Source organism: Eucalyptus grandis, chromosome 9, assembly GCF_016545825.1.
Source record: "Eucalyptus grandis isolate ANBG69807.140 chromosome 9, ASM1654582v1, whole genome shotgun sequence".
Taxonomy (NCBI): domain Eukaryota; kingdom Viridiplantae; phylum Streptophyta; class Magnoliopsida; order Myrtales; family Myrtaceae; genus Eucalyptus; species Eucalyptus grandis.
Genome location: NC_052620.1, coordinates 5651257 through 5672986, shown reverse-complemented (window position 1 = coordinate 5672986; position 21730 = coordinate 5651257). Strand labels below are relative to the sequence as shown.

Sequence of the window (21730 nt, the reverse complement as noted above, 5' to 3'; positions counted from 1 at the left end):
TATTAACCCAGGTTTAATCCCAGTCCATTCAAACCGGAGAAAACAAGACCCAACGCGCTTGCATGAACTAACGAAGAAAGGTTTACTTATAATTCTATAAAGTATATATCAAATGTATCCAGCACATCAGCGTTCGCTCTCAACCTTTAACTTGCTCTATCATTCCAAATACTATGTTTGCTCCGTCCTTTATCTCGCAGTGAGGTTATGTCCACATTTTTACGAGCCGATTTAGACATGAGAAATAGTGTTACGAAATACATTAGAAACATGTTGCAAGCAATGTTATTTGACAAATTAATCATTTTGAAAATAATGGATATGTCTAATGGGATGAATTATGATCCTAAGTTATAATCAAATGGACAAAATCAAAGTTCGATGGTATAGTTGATATAATTATCAGGTAAGTGTGTCTTGGCATTATGTTCTAAATTTGAACTTAGATTTTTCTCATCAACAACCATTTTTAGATTTTATAGTTACTTTTTAAAATTAATTAAATTAAACACAAGAGTTGGGCCTATGGTTGGGCTATCATGGGATTCGAAACTCAAGAACAAGGTAACTTCTATTCAAATCTTATTAATTACATGCAAACTTTTCTACTTGAAATCACATGCATAGGTCTAATGCCCAACTTTTAAGAATGGCTTTTTGTACCCAAAGATTCCCTACAATTTGAGCTTAACGCTAAATTCGATGTCATCTTAAGTCCATACTACCAGCTCGGTTCTGTCTTAGACTCTTAAGTAGTTGTTACCTACAGACCATCCTCACATTTCGCTCTATGATCACTCACTCTCCTCTACTTCTAAAAATCTCACTTATCATCCATTACCAAATTATCGTCAGCTAAAAAGATTAAATTGCCTCTTTCTAAAATTTCCAATCCTCCAAGTCTCCTATAAATCCTCACCTCTTTCATCACCCACCACTGTTTACTGCCGCCGGCACCATGGCGACAATGGGCACGGTAGCGGCTCATAGCGGCAGCTAAGCTTAGGGTTCAGCAGTTATGTTTTGGATTTGGTTTTGGGGATTTTGCCGTGTGGGAAGTTTAGGACTAGGGCGGTGGCTTTTGAGGAAGGAAAATGACATTAACATAAATAAGGCAAAACATGAACAGGCAAAATACCCTAAAAATGACAAAACTCAAGATGTTAATTAGCTCCTTCATTCCCGTCAGTACAAAACTCATTCCATTACGTTTTCTATTCCCCCTTCTCTTTGTTGGGTTAAGTAAACAATCAACCCGCTAACTCTTTTGGTCGGTCAACCTCTAACTTATTATTTATTTATTTATTTATTTTTGCAGTTTCTTAAGTTAAGTCTTCTGCCTTAACAAGATTGTTCTATTAAGGTTCCGTCTATTTTGAGAAAAATGAATAATTTAAAAAATATTTTTTAGAAAATGATTGTTGTATCGCTTGAAACTAAAAAATATTTAAACTCATTCAATTTTCATAAAATAAATGGAACCTAAGTCAGCCTGTCATTTTCCATTAATTAAACCGTTATGTTGATGTTTTGACATTGCTGAGGTGGTCTTGTTTAAATTGGTGACCTGAGAATAGGATGGAGATTATGTATATAGTTTATACTTTCTGATTTAGGTAAGTGGGGACAAAATGATTAGATAAGCTAAGAACTTAATTGATTGACATTATAAAAATACAATTTTTTAAGTCATCAAATTCTCAGCGACAAACTCGCCGGGCTTCTCTGTACCCTCACTAAAGAATTAGCGAAATTGATGATGAGCGAACTTTGCTGACGGTCAAAAAATACTCGTTATTTTTCTTTTTATGTTTGGTTTTTTTTTTTTGGCGCCACAAAAGTTAGATTAGTTCATCAAAGCATGGTTAAATCAGATTTACTTTGAAAAATTCGGATTTAGTTTCCATTTTTGGTGAAGGTGGTTAAATCAACTTGCTTCCATAGTTCAATCCGAGCTGCTGAAATAATTTTGAAAATCCTTTAGGTGGTTGCACAAGCAACACGCAAGACATAAGTTATCCAATGGGAAACTTAATAGAAAGTCTGTTTCTATTATACACTGATAATATAGGTTATCCAGGAAATTGATTCTTCATTTGGAAGTTACGTCTTGAAATTTATTGGACTCGTGCGGTGCTGTCCATTTGAATATGAAGTTTAAACTAATCTTTGACAATTTGGGTTAAACTTAAACGCATCAATTTGTCCAATCGAATACGGCATAGACTTAATTGGCTTCTTTAAGCTCCATCTGAAATCAATTTGGTTTCGAGTTCCGACAGATTACATATATGCATTTTCCAAATACAATTGTAGACCATTTACCCAAACTGGATTTGTTTAGAATTACCCAAAAATACAAAAAAAAAAAAAAGGGTTAATATTCTAAAAAATCCCAAACTGGTACACCTGTGACAAATTTACCCCAAACTATTTTTTTGACCATGAAAAACCGAAAACTGGTATACTTGTGACAAATTTACCTCGACTAATTATAAAAAATCCTAAACTGGTACATTTATGACAAATTTATCCCAAACTAATTTATTTGACCACAAAAAACCCTAAACTGGTAAATTTGTGACAAATATATCATCTGCTAAATTGGATTAATATCACAAAAAAATCACAAAAAGTTTTAAACTGTAACAAACGGAATGTAAAATTATACAAGTTAACTATCATGTGTCATTAAATTTAATAATTTGACAATAAAATTTAACCAAAACTAACAGAGAGCAAATATGTCACAAGTATACTAGTTTGGGGTAAATTTGTCAAAGGTATACCAGTTTGGGGTTTTTGGTGGTAAAAAAAATAGTTTTGGGTAAATTTGTCATAAGTATACCAGTTTTGGGTTTTTCAAGGTATTAACCCAAAAAAATATAATTATTTTTGGCCTTTAAAGATACACATCGGTGCATCACAAACCACATTCTTATTAGAAGCTTGAATTGAACAAGCAATGCTAGACTTAGTGAGATCGAATATAAAATTGATTTATCAAGTAACATGTCAGACTGTGAGTGGCCTTTAAATAATTACGCCATATTCATGAACCAACGATAGCTTAATACATCACTTAGCATATTAAATTTGTACGAAAGTTTAACAAATCTTTAGTTTTCATAAATATACTTCTTTAAAATGAAAAATATAGATTAAGGTGCTCTCTGACCCTACACCATTTTATGACAAAAAAAAAAAAAGGCCCACCCCAGCAGGAAAATTCTCAGTCGTTTTAAGTCTTCACTCAGCGCTACATAATATAAACCCAATGAAACTGCGATTTTTTTTTTTTTTTTAAAGAGGAGATGGATTTACCCTTAATCGCTACATAATCAGAACTTGTATTAAAGAATCAACGAGCAATACTAAGAAAATATTCAACCCTAGGAAAGATGCCCGAAAAACTCCCCAATCCGCATCTCCCACCATTTCATTACTGGCTCGTGTACATAAAGAAAAAGAATAAAGAAATAAAAAAACAAAAATAATTATAAAAATGATATTGTATAAATAATATTAGTCAGTAATTAAGGAAAAACTCATGCAGGGCCGGCTTTTAAGACAATAAAAATTCCAATTTGGCTCAAACTAGCCATATAATCTGACCCTCTGAAAAATTACAAGTGGGCAGATCATTGCAACGCAGCTGGACTCTCTTCATAATCTAATTATATAGATTCGCAAATTAATTTTTTCCACAAATGTATCAACAAAGCGTTTCATAACTCTTTCCCCCTTTTCATTCTCTTCTCTCATTTTAGGCATTGGTCAACTGTCCACAAGCACCCGGAAAAGGCAAATGCAGCAATCGATGTCCATCATTAAAAAAAAAAAAAGAATGATGTGACATGTTTGTCCTAGTTGACAAGCCTGCATTCTCTCTTTCTCTCTCTCGCTCTTTTCTTCTATATTCATCCTCATTATTCAAAATCAACCCATTGTATATAATCTAATAATTAAAACGAAAGTTTCTCAAAAGGAAGGATCATGGGGCACGAACGAACAAAGGAGGTGCAACTGCCGGCCTCTTGTCCCCATTGCGACTTCTTTTCTATATAAAGAGGCCAATCCATGGCGAACGAACCACCCCAACCCAAAATCACTTATCTCAAATTCTCTCATTAACATTCTCGTTTCTCTGCATTCACTCACGTCCAAATTGAAAGTTGCACTTAGCAACATACACGAGTTCGATTATGGGTTTTTATCTAAAGGTGATGATCCCTCTCTTTTTGCCTCTCTTGCTATCTCAAACCATCTCTTGTTATTCCTCTAGTGAGGTGAAGTCATGGTGTGGCAAGATGCCTTACTCACAATCGTGCGAGTACTTCTTGAGCCAAAGCCCTAAGCAAACCCCTCTCAAGCAAAAATCCGATTTCCTCAGGGCTTCGATGCAGGTCGCCCTCGAGAGGGCTCAGCTCGCCTGGACCAACACGTACTCGCTAGGTCCCAGGTGTCGCAACGAGCATGAGAGGGTTGCGTGGGCCGACTGCCTCCAGCTTTACAAGCACACAATCCTCCGCTTGAACCACACCATCAACCGCCAGTGCACTCAGGACGATAAACAGACATGGCTCAGCACCGCCTTGACCAACCTCGAGACTTGCCGGGCCGGGTTCGTCGAGCTTGGTGTCTCAGACAATGTTTTGCCCTTGATGTCGAATAATGTCTCTGAGTTGATAAGGAACATTCTGTCTGCAAACCATGTGCCCTACGTTATGCCGAACTACACTAATGAGTTCCCCACTTGGGTGAGGCCCGGCGACCGGAAGCTCTTGCAGTCTTCATCCGCGGCATCTAAGGCTAATATTGTGGTGGCCCAAGATGATTCAGGGAACTATAAGACAATTAGCGAAGCTATAACCACAACATCGAAGCGGTCTGGCACAACAAGGTACATAATTTATATCAAGGCCGGTATGTATAATGAGAATGTTGGAGTTGGAACCAATTTGGTGAACATTATGTTTGTGGGTGATGGTATTGGAAAGACCATAATTACTGGAAGCAAAAGCGTTGGTGGCGGATCTACTACCTTCAACTCGGCAACAGTGGGTTAGTTTATATCATTTAAGTTATTTATGATTTTGTGCATTTTATTCAAAAAAAAAAAAATTCTTTAAAAGTAAAAAAGAGAGAGAAGAGAATTATCAACAACCAGTTAGTCTATTCATGGGGCTAGCAGGCTTACCTTAGTAACTTAATATGCCTTACAAGATCATAGTTTTGAATATCTGTTGTGATTTTGTTGAACCGTCGAAAAATGTTAAGATATGTGCTATGTTCCACGTGTGATCTGATCCATAGAAATAATTTATACGACCTAATCTAGTAAATAGTCGAATAAACAATTCAACGAACTAAGGTTGTCATTTGCTAATTAAGCCCATACGAATTTTCAATTAGTTAAATTTTGTGGCCGACCTAAGATGTCCCTTTGAGCAAACCAACCTTCTATTTTTCCTTGATTAAAGAGAGGGGGGGGACATTTCGTAGAGATTGGATAAATTGACATATATACTAAGGACTTGTTTTTTTTTATTTTATGTATAAGAAGGTATGAACAGTTTTTTCACATATTTTCTACTAAAAAACTGAAACATTTATGCTAATGTGGCTATTTATTGACTTTCTACAACAGAAAAAGCGGGCGTAAACACGAGATTTTAGATATAATGATAATTAATCGAATTTAGGTTTTGACTGCTGTAAACAATCAATCTTCATAGGAGGAGAATAATTATAAGCTTTGACTTCAATTAATCTGATCGAAGATTAACCTTGATTGAGAACACGTACACAGCTTCGCTTAACATCATCAATAAGACACAGTATATAATAAATATTTATTATACCGCCACTATTACTACATATAGATAATATAATAGCCTTTCGATTGCCTTTATAAGATAGTAATAAAATTAAATTTACGAATAGTCTGATTCTTTTGATTCCTATAATAATTAATGGAGTAGGTCAAGATCATGAATGCACGATTTGGACAATTATTTGGTTCTATATGATGTAGTCAATAATGCATCTGGAGGTCAGTTTAATTCTCGAGATACTTTTTTCGATTTAGATTGTATTCACAAGTAGACATGCATACTAATAATCTTTTCTATCTTGAATTTCAGCTATCGTTGGCGATGGATTCATTGCCCAAGACATCACTTTCCGCAACACTGCCGGTGCAGCAAATCACCAAGCAGTGGCTTTGCGTTCCGGCTCCGACCTCTCGATCTTCTATCAATGTGGCTTTGAGGGTTATCAAGACACCCTTTATGTTTATTCTGCGCGACAATTCTACAAAGAGTGCGACATCTATGGCACAGTTGACTTCATCTTTGGAAATGCTGCCGTCGTTCTCCAAAACTGCAACATCTATGCTAGAAACCCTCCTAACAAGGTCAATACCATCACTGCACAAGGCCGAACTGACCCCAACCAAAATACTGGCATCTCTATCCACAACTGCAAAGTCACTGCAGCTTCAGACTTGACATCGGTTCAAAGCTCTGTCAAAACGTACCTCGGGAGACCGTGGCAAAAATATTCAAGAACTGTTTTCTTGAAGACTTACCTTGATAGTTTAATTGACTCGGCTGGTTGGTTGGAGTGGAATGGTAGCTTTGCCCTTACGACTCTAAACTATGGCGAGTATATGAACACGGGCCCCGGGTCATCGACCACAAATAGGGTCAAGTGGATAGGTTACCATGTCATCACGAGTGCAACAGAGGCCTCAAAGTTCACTGTCGGGAACTTCATCGCCGGTGGCTCTTGGTTGCCCGCCACTGGCGTGCCTTACATCTCTAGCCTTTAAGCTTTGCAAAGGCAGAAAATCATAGCGAAGCACAAAGCTTGGTCACAAGTCGATGGTGCTTAGCGTATATGCAGTATATAGAATCCATGAATACAGATATAGATAATAAGCGCAAGCATATGTTATGGTTTCATTTATCGAGTTTCCTCCTCTTTGGATGTATCATTTGTAATCAAGGAAAATCAGATGTCGTTATTTCACAATTGTATAATTTGCATAAATATAAGGAGTTTACAACAGTCTCTTTGGTTATATCATCTCTCAATTAGAATTTTCCATATTGTTATGCCATCTCTCAATTTTGGAAGTCAGATATCTAAACATATTATTATTTAATTAAGACCATCCCTTTTGCTCACATCAATAGTCGACAAGATCGAACTAATTTTCAGCCTAGGATTATAAGCCTATAATGCAACAATTGAAATGGGCATAAAGTCCAAGAAAGTTGCTGAATCAGAACTGATTAGACTCCACAAATCATTTTTCTCTGTCGAGCAAGCTTTTAAATTGATACTGATCGTTTCAATGTCAACTACTGCTTCTATTGCCTACAAGTTTACATCGACACTTTACGGTATAGATGAGCAACTAGCAAAGAACTGCAAGTATCAGCCTCACCTTTGTGGGTCTATTAGACATCATTTTCTGGTGCATAACGAGTGCTTCTAAGGACTCTGCAAACACAAGGAATGATATGGAGTTGGTGAGATTATATTGACTCTCTAGTTGGGCAGACAAGCATGGCGAGGAGAACCATCGATTATGTGAGGATTGAGATCCTCTTCATTTAGGAAGTAAATTGGCATGGCCTATTTGAATTTAGGGTTTGGGTTGATGTGATCCTTTTGTATTTCTTTGGTAGTTATAAGGGTACTTCGTTTGTGATCCTTTAGATGATGTGGTCGAATCTATTTTCGTTTGTTTTGTATCGATGTTTCATTCATTTAAAACAGGTAAATGAGAGATGTAAATTTATTTAGTTTTGGATAGTTAGCACCCACGCCGAATACTGTACTCCTACCCAAATGCAATCCTGCTTGATTTATTGCATTCTCCTATATTCAAGAATAATGTGTGCTTCTAACAGACCTCCCACCACCTACATGGTGAATTTTCAAAAGTCAACTAAAGTTTCATTTGTTTCTTGCAAAATAGATGATCTGAGATACATTTTTCTAGAAATAATTGCTCACATTACTGGGAAAAATTAATGAACAAAAGTCTTCGGGTGCACTTCCCAAATCCATTTCCTTTTTGTTAATGAATTTAAATGTCAATACACAAAATCTTACATGGCCTCGAAACATAAAGTTGTAAATTCATATCTTTTAAGAAATATTTTGTTTCCTTCATTATAAATTTCAATGCTTCAATCTCAAACCAAAGTCCAAGCTATGCATGAGAAAAAGTTTAAAGAATTTAATTATTGCCTTAATTTAACCGGTTCATTTTTTAGAACAACAGTTAATTGTTCAACAGAATTTCTCGCTTTCCCTTTAGGCAACCTACCTAGTTTTGAAGACAACGGCCTTTACTTAATTTTTCGGCCACACCTAGTGTCCTAAATAACCACCATCGAGTGTGATTAATTCAGTGTTTAGATGCACGCTTGTTTTTCATGAAATTACAAGTCTGAGTCATATGGAGAGCAAATTCCTGGCTAACTTGTACTCTTGGTATTGTTACCAGCTTATGTGGAGTGAGTTACAAATTGCTGGCATGTCGACGGCATGGCAATGACAAGATTGCAAATTTGAAATCTTCGGACAAAAAATGGTGATAAATAGCTATGACTTAAATCGATCATTGAGACTCTTACAGTAGCGTTCAAAGAGGTCAATTGATGCTCCTCATCCCTCCTCACTCTTTTACTTATGATAAAACTCAATACATAGAATGGCAGTTCCATCAAGACAAGGGAAGATATTTCATTTTTAGCTTGCAAGGCTCAAAGATAGTTGCTTCATACTTGATCGATCAATCAAGGTCCTTATCTTCAAAAGTAGAGGACAACCGTAAGTTTAGCCAGTTCAACAAGGAATCGGTTAATTCTCCAATCCAGTTAGAAGACGCAAACCAGGCTGAAAAAGTATGACAAAACACATATGACAAATAGATAAAATGCATAGGCCAACATTTTTTTTACACGAATTGACATGTTTGGTGTAATTTTTCTACATATTACTAACTTAGACCTAAACTTTTTTTATAAAAATTGACTTGTTTGGTGTAATTTTTCTATACATATTACTAGCTTAGTTTTAATTTTTTTGATGATTTGCTAATTATTGGCCTTCTACCTATCTAGCTTTAGGACTGACTGGAATTTTTTTCCTCCTAATTCTTACTTGGTATGTTATCTTGAATTTGCCTCAATCACAAATGCACTTTATCCATGGTTATCAAATTTGGCAACCAAGACTTGAACCTATAAGCCATAAGTCAAGACCTCATACCCCATTACATCTTCTCTTGCTTCCAAGGACGTTTCACTTCCTCTTTAAGATTCTGTACTCTTTTTCTTCAAAAGCTTCACTGGAACTGTTGATGATGTTCTGGATTTCCTGCTTGAGAAAGTTAATTTCGCAATGGGAATTGAAGAGATTCTTCCTCATTCATTTAGCCTACGCTACGGAAACTGCATGCTGTTTTTTTCATTCAAAATTCAATTACCAAAATCGAGAAATGTCATACTTCTTTAACAACTTCTTCCACTCTCCATCTTCAAGCCAGGAAGTTTCGAACATAAATTCCTTCCTCCTTTTATCGATTAGCTGATGGAGAAAGCAAGATTGGGCTGATCTGACCAAATGGCAAGAATTGCACAAGCTTTAACGTCTGGGAACATCAACCTCCATTCAATGTTACTTTAAATACCCTACCTAGTTGCTTTTTAGCATAACCATCCCCTTCTCAATTATTTGCCCATCTGTATGCACACCCTTTCTACTCAATATCCATCAAAGAACAAGAATTCAAGCAGTCCCGAAAAGCATTTAAGTGATAATTTTCAGTCATATATTTTCCAACTTTCTCCCAACGGTGGAGAATGTCATTGAAACCTCCAAAACAAACTCCAGGAAGAAGATTGAGGGAATGCATTCTTTGCAAATCGAAGTGTCTCTTGATATACATTTCACGAATGAACAAAAGTGAGTCTCGTTTGTTGTCTACTTCAATATCTTCCCAAATCAAATTTATATTCTCCTCAGAAGCAGCATCAGTATTTATAGAAACCATTTCATTCCACGAAACAGCCAATTCCCTTGCAATTCCTACTAGGGGTGATCGGGTCCATGGTGGGTTGGACCCTGTTCCCGACCCTGTTATAACCGGTTCTCTTTTTTTGGATCCTCTTCTCTACCCTGTTTGCATTGGACCCTGTTCCCGGCCCACTATGTTTTTCTAGTTCGGGAATAGGGTTAACCCTGTTTATATTGGAACCTGTTTTGCAAAATTTTTCTGTCATCTCCAACTTTTTTTCCCTGGAGAAGAACTCCAACACGTAACTCACTGCCAAGAACACCACTAACTGCTTCCATAACTGCCCTCTGCACACAGACAAAAGAATTTAAAGAACAAAGAATTAACGGAGATCAGTAACCAAGAATGATGGTGTGAGGTGGATACAAATTCTAGAAGTACCAACTTGAAACTCAAAATGAGCTTACTCTAGCAAATCTGGTGGCCCGGGGCATGGTAGGCACTTGATAGCCATTGAATCCATATTCTAACCTCCTATTCAGCACCATATCGCAGAAATCATACTAAATAAGATCAACCAGATACAGGGAACAAACTCTCTTCAATCCATCTTATAATTCAGCTATCATTCAATGCTTGAGACACCATACCAGAACCTGAAAGCATAAAAAGCTTGCAGCATTAAACTAAATGGAGAGCAGACATTATGATCCAAAATAAAAACACATAATTTGCTACATTATATCTATCCGAAGAAAAAAACTTGCTTGATTAATTCGCAATTATCATGATCGCACGCATGCATGCACAAAAGCAGGCACCCACACACACAGAATACCACTCCAATCTTTTGTGTCGCAATGATCACAAGACATAACATTTAAACAGTAAAAATCAATTCACGAAATCACATTTGGTGGAAATTCCAATTAGGAAGCAGTTTTGATCGGCAATATTACTCTCCCCAACAAAAACTCAGAATAATGTCACTGCTTAGGGTAGTCGTCAAGAAGTGAAAAGACAAATTAATAAACCCGTTCTAGCCATTATGATCTAATTCCCACAATTAATGCACAATTTAACAAAATTTAAAAACATTTATCCGTGACAAGAGTTCAAAGTCCAGAAGTTCGCAGATCCAGCCAAGCTTGACACTCGGAAAAAAATACATTAATTTGGGAAAACTCTAAGGGATATGCAAACTGCAGAAAAGAGAGGAAAAGATTGGGTTTTGACAACTCGCGTAAGGTAACATCAAAGAAAAATACTGATGGACGGTCAGAAAATGTCAAGACTTGAAATTCAAGAACGGAAAAGCGGAATTACGAGTAATTCCCAATTTGGAGAAAGGTACGAGGAGAGGGGAAAAGAAAACCGCTTAAACCATCACAAAACCCTCATGCAGAGCAAGGAATCGCCAACATTGGTTCTCCGGCGGATCCGAAAGCCGCTCGAATCTTTGAACAAGGTGGAAACAAGGAGATCCATAACACTCATCGAACGCCGTCACGTTTGTGTCTGACGCTAACGGCGCCGGGATGGTGAGGATGGCTAGGACTAGGTGGGCAAGCGGAGGCAGGATGGACGCGAAAGCAGCACCGTTGGCAATCGCCCGTGCCGCTCACCCGTTGGCAATGCCCGCGCTTGGCCAACGCTTGGATGGATCGGTGGAGGTGAGAGGCCGAGAAATATTGCAAATTGAATGTTGAGCGGCGTGAGAGTAAAGACTAAAGATAGTAAGAAACGACTAGGGTTTTGGTCTTTTGGAATTTTGGGGCCCAAAATTCGGTTCTCAAACCGATTCCCGAACCGGAAATGCTGTCGATAGAACCGTGGCATGGTCGATCCGGTTCCGACTGGGTATTATTCTAGAAATGCTGTCGGTGGCTCTTGGACCATTATTATTCTAGAAATGCTGTCGATAGAACGACGTGGCTTGGTCGCAGTAGTGGCGAGACCGACTGGACCATTATTATTCTATGGTCCCCTCGGGGACCATTATTATTCTAGAAATGCTGTCGATAGAATCGGTTCAAACCATTATTATTCTAGAAATGGGTTTGAACTTTGGGAACCGGTTCGAGACCGACTGGACCATTATTATTCTAGAAATGCTGTCGATAGAACGACGTGGCTTGGTCGCCCGACCGGTTTCAACCGACGTGGCATGGTCGCAAGTGGCGAGACCGGTTCCCGAGACCGATTGGACCTTTATTCTTCTAGAAATGTTGTAATATTAGTAGATAGCCAACGGTCCCTATTTTCTTGGGTGGGCTCAGTGGTTATTGAACGGGAGGAGTTGCAGAGGTGAAGCCATAAGGATTGGAGCGTGTCCGATTTGTAGGTCGTAGGACAGTTCCTTTTTAACCGGTCTTTTGTAGACTTTTGGCTGTAGACCCGTATTTTATTGTCGGGGTTTTATAATACGTTCCGCTTGCGCAATAATAAATTAATGGGGTCGGCGACATTACAGGTTGCACACCCCGGTTCAATTCCTATAGCATTTACCACAAGACAAAGCTGAGATTTTGAAAAGCTTTTTGAACCTTTGAATCTCTGATTTCTGATTCTTCATCTCCCTCAGATATACTACATTAGTTTTTTCTTGAGCCATGATAACTCATAAAGCCCGGATTGTCAAAGGTGTGTCCAATCTCTAATAGTTCCAACATAAAGTTTTAATTTGTAATCCGGTGACTTATTATGGTTAGCCACAGAAACCCCTTTATTCAAATCATCGAGCACCAGAATTGGAGTATCCAAAATCTGAGTATCCAGAATTAGGTAATTGAGTTCCACAAGGACTACATCTCCTTAATTTATTATTTACTGGGTTTAGGACCACTGCAAGTTCTCTTTGGGGTTTCTACCACCATTGGCTCCACCCTCTTTGTTGGCCTTGGAATAACTAGCATACTTTCACAAATCTCTAGCTTTTTAGTTCTGTGTTTACTTTCTATTTGTACCTTTTTCTATAGGAAAAGTGCCAAAAAAGTCTTAAACCTTTTGGCTTTGTGCCGATTTAGTCATAAACCTTTTTTTGGTGCCGATTTAGTCATAAACCTTTTTTTGGTGCCGATTTAGTCCTAAACCTTTTTACGTTGTGCCAATTCAGTCCTTTCTGGCCAATTTTGGCTGGATTTTGCTGACTGGACGCTGGCCGGCTGACGTGGCCTGATCGGTGCTGACATGTACAACTTTTAATAATATTTTAATATTTTTGAATATTTTTTAATTTTTTTCTCTTTTTAATTTTATTTTTATTCTTTTTCTTTTTTTCTTCTCATCTTCTTCCTCCAGCCGGTCGCCGGAGCTCGGCGACCGGCCAAAGGTGACGACCGGCGTGGTCGAGGTCGACTTGGCCGGCCACCTCGCCGGTGGCCGCGAGGGTGGCCTCGCGCCGGGCGAGCGAGGCTGGCCCTCGCCAGATCTGGGAGGCCGAGGACGAGGCTTGAACTTGCCGATTTGGCGAGGGTGAGCCTCACCCGCCGGCGCGAGGCCGCCCTCGAGGCCGGGTGGCGAGGCTCGACCCTCAAAAGATTCGGCGAGGGCAAGCCTCGCCACCCAAGCCTTAAGGTCAAGCCTCGCCTACCCAGCGCGAGGTTGCCCTCGTGGCCACTGGCGAGGTGGCCGGTGAGGCGTCGAGCTTCGGTGACCGGCTAGAGGAAGAAGATGAGAAGAAAAAAATAAAGAAAAGAATAAAAATAAAATAAAAAAAATTCAAAAATTCAAAAATTCAAAAATATTAAAATATTATTAAAAGTTGTACACGCGCCCCGATCAGGCCATATCAGCCGACTGACGTCCAGTCAGCAAAATCCGGCCAAAATTGACCGGAAAAAACTGAATTAGCACAACGTAAAAAGGTTTAGGACTAAATTGACACAAAACCAAAATGTTTAGGATTTTTTTGGCACTTTTCCCCTTTTTCTACTGCAACTGTTGAGTCCTTTGGATCTGATATATACATTCTGATGGGGCTAGAAGTCCGCCTCACAAAATTCACGATTTGAGTATTGTTGAATGGGTCTCTAGAATTATTTCTTCTTCTTCTTCATCTTCATTAATTTTTGTAGCATAGAAGATCTTTCAAAAAGGCTTCGTGAACTTCTGCTCTAAGCCATTGCCCAAAACAATTCTTATTTCCTGCTGTAAGTTTTGCTTCATCAAGAAATCTCACAATACTTCCCATAAAGACCCATCTTACCATATTAATAGCAAAAAAGCGGCAACCTTTTATATTTAACATCAAGTGAAATTTTCCTTTGAGACTAGTAAGGGTACCAAATTTCAATGGAGCATCCGAGTGCATGTTATTCCCATTTTATAGGAAGAAAATCCTTTTGTTTCCACTTTCACCTCCAAAACTATTACGATCCTATGTGCTGCTCTGTTAATAGCTTAATCAGAATACCATCTATGCGACATCTCATTGATCTGGACTCAGAGAGCACAAATAAAGAACTGATAATGATAGCAATGAGAGGTGTATCAGGCTCCCATGGCTTAAGCATTAATGGGTGGGTTGAGAAAGACCATAGATCACCTTCTAGCACTGTCTTTTTCCACTTATGACTTGAAAACATAGGCAAAGGGGCCATAATTTAAGTTGAGACTTCATTTTCAATCCTTTAAGCTCTCTTCATTAGGGGCAAGCATGGTTCGAAGGTAGAACCTGAAACCTAAGAACTAGACTGGTGGGAACCTATCCAGTTCTAAATTCGAGGTTGGTGGAACTTAAAACCTAAAATATATAACTTAGAACCTCGAACAAGTTTTTGTGTTTTTTTATCTATGTTTTCATGCAATCTTGTAGTATTTTATACTATTCAATGATGAGTATATAATTTGGAATCATTACTCTGAACTTCCATTTTATGACTAAAACTTCTACTTTCTTAATTTTTGATATTTTTTATGTGTCTAAATATAAGTTATAGCTAGTGAATTATAGTAGTAAGTGATGGTCATTAAATGTATAATTCATTGTAATCATCCAATTAATAATATAGGTGGAATCTGGGTAGATCTTGGAACCTATGACATAATAGGGTTTTAGTTCTAGGATATGTAGGGTAGATTTTAGGTTTCAAAAAATGATGAAACTATTCTAACGGGTAGGTTCCATATTCCCAGTAAAACATATATTAAATCTGAAACTACTCATCCATACCATTTATCATATTTAGAAGGGCTTGGAAATTAATACTAGCTTTGTATATAGTTTCCCGAAGAGAGTGAGACAACATTTCATTAATTTTTTATTCGTCATGACTCAATCTATTACAACTCCTTAAACCTCTCCACGCTTGGAGCTTTCCCTCTACCAAAGGTGTAGCCATGACAAATCAGCTTTGCTTTCCGTAATGAAGGAGAAAAAAACCGAGTCTTAGAGGGAGGTCATTGGTCATTTTTGAACCATTTACTGCTGTTAAAAGCATGGGAGCCGAACACTCCTCCACACTGTTATGAATTTAAGACATGTGCATTTTGGGTTAGAATTTATGGCCTCCCTTTGGAATGGAATTTTGAAAGTATGATAAAGAAGATAGCAAGTTCAATGGGGAGAGTTCTGGAGGTGAAAATAGATGCTAAAGGCCCTGCTTTTCAAAAAAATAGGGAAAGCAAGAGTGGAGTTAGATGTGGAGGCTGAATTGCGAGTAGGACAATTGATGCGCCATGGTAATAAAAAAGTGTGGCTGGACTTTAAATATGAGAGATTGCCATTTTTCTGTTTCTCTTGTGGCAAGATAGGCTATTATGCGACTTATTGTAAAGACATAACTGGGAGGGTGCTTTGGAGGCTGGCTGAAAGCAGAAACTTCTGACCATAGTCCATTATGGAAAGTGTTCTACCATGAAGTTTCATCAGTACAAAATGGAGAAGAGGTTGTTCTTGAAACCCCTGTGCAACCAGGACAAACTGAAATCAAGGAAGAACACCAGCATCTTACGCTTATTAACAACTAGAATTTTCAGTAGTGAGGTCCAAACCAGATGCTAATGGATCATTACTCTCACACTACAAATGAGATAATGATGCAAAACTCAAGGAAAAGAATGCTTTTACTCACCGGTCCGAGTATAATAGCAATCCTAATCTCCAGACATCTACTTCAAACAGCATCAGAAAGAAAACCACTATGCAACCAAATACCCCCTCTTTCAAGAAACAAAGGAAAATCAATGTGCAAGTAGCACTAACTCCAGTACAGGGCTGGTTGGATGAGACTCAGCTCCTTGAAACCCTCGTTCAAGTGACTGAAGAAGTTGAAGCACGGGCTGTGGTGGCTAGCGCTAATAAGCCACCAAATGACCCATGAATATACTAAGCTGGAACTGTCAAGGGTTGGGCACACCCTTGACAGTTCGGGAATTGAGAGCCTTAACGGCTCAATATAGGCCTTGTTTGGTTTTTCTAATGGAAACAAAAAATAAGGCTGAATATGTGCAAAGAATCAAAAGAATACTTCAATTCCAGAGGTGTTTAGTAGTGGATCCAGTGGGTACGGCAGGAGGATTGGCTCTTAAGTGGGATGATAGGATTTCACTGGATATTGACACAATGACTGAAAACTTTGTGAATTTAAAGTGTGAAGAAGGGATTTCGGGTAAAAAAATGCGTATCACCTTTGTCCATGCTCCATATACCTACCCAAGAAGGCTGCAACTTTGGGAGAAATTGAAACAAATCAACTCCTCAAATACTTTGCCTTAGGTGTGCTTGGGGGATTTTAATGAAGTGTGGTTTCATTGGGAAAAAGTGGGGAAACGACTAGCTGAAAATTTCATAATGACGGCTTTTAGGGATTGTTTGGACGCATGCTCTTTCATGGACATAGATAGCAAGGGATGTTCCTTTACCTGGGCAAATAATAGAGAATGGGAAAAATATGTCAAAGAACGATTAGAGAATAATGTGCACGATAGAATGGCGGCTGATGTACCCTGAAGCCGAGGCCTTTGCTCTTCTTGCAATAGGATCAGATCATAGTCCTATTATATTGTCTCTTCAAACAACTCAAGCTAGAAGAAAACACAACTTCAAATTTGAGGCATTCTTGCTTGAGAATGCTAAGTGCAGGGAAGTGGTATTAGAGTCTTGGCAAACGATAAATCAACCCAAACAAATTTAGCTGGAAAACTTTCTGTTGTTCAGAATGCTCTATCTAAATGGAGTAAAGAGAAATTTGTGAATGGGAAAAAGAGAATTAGTATGCTGAAAAGGGAGCTGGAGTGCCTAACAAATCAAGTTTCATGTTCCTTCAATAAGGCACAGTTTCAAAAGATACAGGGTGAAATTGATGAACTTGGCAAGAAGAAATGTATTGATTGGTTGAGATGGGGAGATCAAAATACAAAATACTTCTACGCGACAACCATCCAGAGAAGACAAAGAAACATGATTTCTATGCTGCAAAATGAAGACAATACATGGCTGGTTGAGCAAAATCAGTTGCGAGAAAATACCGTGCACTTTTTCAGCAAGTTATATCAGTCCTATGGTCCCCGGAATTTTGCTCCAGTGGTAGATCAAATATCTACAGTAGTAACAGATGATATGAACAGAAAGTTACTGGCTGAACTTACTTTAGAAGAAGTTACTACAGCAGTCTTTCAGCTAGGAGCGACTAAAGCTCTCGGGCCAGATGGTCTTAATGGATTATTTTATCAACATCATTGGGAAGACATCAAATAGGACATATTTAAGGAGGTCGAGAACTTTATGAGCACCAGCTCATTCTCACCAGCTCTAAATCAAACACATATTTCCCTTATTCTGAAGATTCCAAACCCAGAGAGATTGGATCAGTATCGCCCAATCAGTTTATGCAATTTTGGGTACAAGATTATCTCAAAAGTGCTGGTTAATAGACTCAAACCCCTAATATCAGAAATTATAGCACCAGAACAAAGTGCATTTGTTGGAGGGAGGCAAATTTAGGATAACATATTTATTGTCCAGGAAGTTCTTCATCAAATTCGAATCAGGAGCAGGAAAAAGAAATTCTAGACTGTTCTAAAATTAGATATGAAGAAGGCCTATGATCGAGTGGAATGGGATTTTTTTGGAGGCATGCCTTTTAAATACATGCTTTGATGAGAAATGGGTGGGATGGATTATGCGATGTGTTACTACGGTCACATTCAGTGTTAAATTCAATGGAGAACCTCTGCAATCTTTTCAACCCTCAAGAGGCCTCAGGCAAGAGGATCCCTTATCTCCGTATCTCTCTTTTTATTGTGGCTAATGTCTTGTCATTATTGATGAAGCAAGATGTGGAGAATGGGAGTATTAAAGGAATTAGACTCAATCGAAGCTGTCCTACTTTGTCTCACTTATTATTTGCCGATGATTCAATCTTTTTCATGAATGGCACTACTCTAGAATGTCAAAATCTTGCTATGATCCTTAATCAATATTGTCAAGCAGTTGGGCGGGAGATTAATCTAAACAAGTCGGGAATTTTTTTCAGCAAGGGATGCCCTCAATCATTAAAAGCTAATATGGCCAGCACATTGAGAGTCCCTATTATTGATGTTTATTTGGGTATTCCTTTTGATTGGGGAGCATAAAAAAAAAAAGATGTTTACATGGGTGCTTGGGAGAATTAGTTCAAAACTAGAAAGTTGGAAGGAGAAACTGTTATCCAAGGCTAGAAAAGAAGTCCTGCTGAAAATGGTGGTTCAAGCATTACCTCAGTATGCAATGTCGGTATTTAAAATCCCGGTCTCTATATGCAAGGCTATTGAACAGAAAATTGTTGCCTTTTGGTGGAGGACCAATGAAAAGAAAGAAGGTATCCATTGGAAGAGATGAGATTTATTGAAAACCAGAAAAGATAGAGGTGGAATGGGGTTTAGAGATCTTATATCCTTTAATAAGGCAATGTTAGGGAAATAGGCTTGGCGGTTGGGACAGCAACACTCTTCTCTCTGGAGTAGACTATTTAAGGGTTTATATTATCCCCATACAGATTTTTGGCATGCAGCGAAGGGTCTTCGACCTTCATGGGGATGGCGAAGCTTGATTGTAGGAAGGGATTCAATTGCACCCTAAGTAATGTGGCAAGTAGGAGATGGATCTAAGATTAAAATTTGGGAAGATAAATGGCTGCAAAGAGGAATTATTGAGGGCCCAATGAATGTAAATGAACCATCCTTGGTGTCAGATCTTATAGATAAAGAGCGAGGTATATGGGATGAAACGATTGTAGTAGCACACTTTGAGGAAAGTCTAGCTGAAGAAATTCTAACAATCCCAATCAAGCTTCAAACAGAAACAGATAAGCTGATATGGATTGGTACTCAGGCAGGCAAGTATGCAGTCAAAAGTGGATATAATCACATGAAGGAGGATACAGAGCAAAGTCAAGTAAATCAAGCCACAATGTCGTTTCAGCCTTCCCCCACGCTATGGAAAGATATTTGGAAACTACATACTCCATCCAAGGTGAAAAATTTTATGTGATGCTTATGTCAAAACGCTTTACCGACGAAGGATAATTTGTTTAAGGAAAATCTTACCCGATCCCATATGCCCTCTATGTACCCATGAGAGAGAGACGGTGGAACATCTTTTCTTATTGTGCCCGTGGACTAGCCAAATATGGAGCAATCTGCGATGAAAATTAAAATCTCAAGTCAGGGCTTGACAAGGATAGAAGAATGGTTTTGCATACTCAAAGATAAGGTGACTAATCCTCCGAACCTGCAATTGGTAGCTGTAGTGCTATGGTCAATTTGGAAGGCTCGGAATCAGGCCATCTTTCGGGGGAGGGAACAAAAGGCGTCGGCCATCCTAGAATCTGCACAAGCAACACTAAATAGTTATCAAAAATGGAATCCATGGACGGGCGATTATAAAGACAGAACATGTAGTGAAGCTAAGAACAAAGCAACCCCAATAGCGAACATCAAGCTAATTAATAAGCATCGAGCTGGTAGAGAGTCGGGAGGGGCACAACGAGCTGAAACCAACACGATGGGACTTAGAATAGATGATGAACAGGAGGAAAGAGCAGATGAACCAAGCACATACCTGCGATTGGAGCTCAATGGCACTTGGATAGGGGGTAATAGACAGCTTGATGTAGAGGAGGAAGCCAAAATTAGTAGCAGAATAGGGATCGGTGCAGAGCCTTCCTTGATGAGCCCCTCGAGAAAGCGCTACAACGGAGGAGCTGAGGGCAGAATTGGCGGATCTGAAACTAGGAGGCCAACTCATGTGCCGAGAACTCCAACCCGATCGGTGGGCGTCAATGAGGAGGAACGATCGGAGAAAGGAACAGGGCACAGGCGTCTTCGACCGAGTGGTGAGTTGAGACAGGGGTTTGTTGGGTTGGCCACCAGAGGCAACGCCGGTCCATGGAGCAGAGAAGGCAGAGAGGAGCTGAGATCTTGGCGCAACGAAGGAATGAAGCAAAGTGGTGCTGGACGGAAAACCCATGAAAATGCCAGATCTGAAACCCATGAAATCGAACCACCTCAGCCATGATTCCACCACACGAAGGAGCTTGGAAGATTAATATAGATGGGACGCACGAACCTAGTTTGTTGAGGAACTCCATAGCTGGTGTGTGCAGAGATTCGAAAGGGAGGTTGGTGGAAGGCGTGGTTAAAGAAATCAAAGCCTCTTCTCCCCTTATGGCCGAAACCCTAGCTTTATGGGAAGCCATTGACTTTTTCTACCCTAAAAGACACGAAGCACTTATCTTTGAGTCAGACGGTTTGCCACTTGTCCAAGCCATGCACAGATCAGATCAGCTGAGTTGGGAAATCCAACCTATTATCAGTAAATGCAAGGAAAAACCGGGGGCCTTCACAAATTTTCATATAGCCCATTGTTTTAGAGAGGCCAATATGGTTGCAGATTGGGTCGCTAAAGCCCATAAGAAAAAACACTTACCTCTGAATTGGGTCTTATCTCCTCCCCAAACTTTGCTAGACCTATTATGTAATGATGTCCATTTATCGGGCCTCTCATCTTTGCGCACTTAATGAAATTTGCATATTTCTGACCAAAAAAAATAAAAATTACAGCTCCTTCATCTTGCGATCAGAGTTTACTAGTCGTTTGTAGAGCGAGGTGGACGAGCATCCACATCCTCTTCTGTATGGTTCTAGCTGACCGAGATGGCGACAAAGATCAAAATAGACAAAAACCAGAAGCTAGCGAGGGAAAACAGAATTCATGAAATTACCACCATGAGGGGGTAAAGACAAGCTCTTTCAAACAAAGCGGATTAAGGTAGTTGAAAATACAGAATTATAATGCCATTTTATTTTTATTTTTTATTTGTTTGCCTTTGAACCAGCAATGCTAGACTTCCTTGCGTTTAGCAGAGCTTTTCCAAAAGTCCTTTGGGCCTTCAGAGGTTTTGCACCAAAATTAAGGTGCTTGGTAACACCACAATCTCAAAACCCATCAAGCTAAAAATTCATTTCAAAAATGCTACTTTGGAGCTTTAACGATTTTTTTCTTCCAAATTTGCCCTGACTAATATTTTCGTTTTCCCGTCTTGCCATCAAGATTATCTAAATTCCAGTTTTACCTTCTCTCTCTATCTCTTCCCCTAACTAATTTTTTCGTACAGAGGCAAATTGACTATGAAATCCCGCCTTTTTTTATCCACCGTGTTCGGTGTGGAGTGTTCTTGGAGTCCGGAAGCCGCAAATGAAGCCCCC

The 21730-nt window shown here is 38.9% G+C and overlaps 1 protein-coding gene across 1 annotated transcript; it reads left to right on the top strand.

The window, feature by feature from the left end:
• The first annotated feature begins 4215 nt into the window (after window positions 1-4215).
• On the top strand, window positions 4216-6948 carry LOC104444381 (pectinesterase 2-like). The gene is made up of 2 exons (XM_010058038.3): window positions 4216-5064; window positions 6147-6948. Exons 1-2 carry the CDS (start codon window positions 4227-4229, stop codon window positions 6833-6835), a joined length of 1527 nt encoding a protein of 508 aa, XP_010056340.3. The 5' UTR covers window positions 4216-4226; the 3' UTR covers window positions 6836-6948.
• Window positions 6949-21730: the final 14782 nt, after the last annotated feature.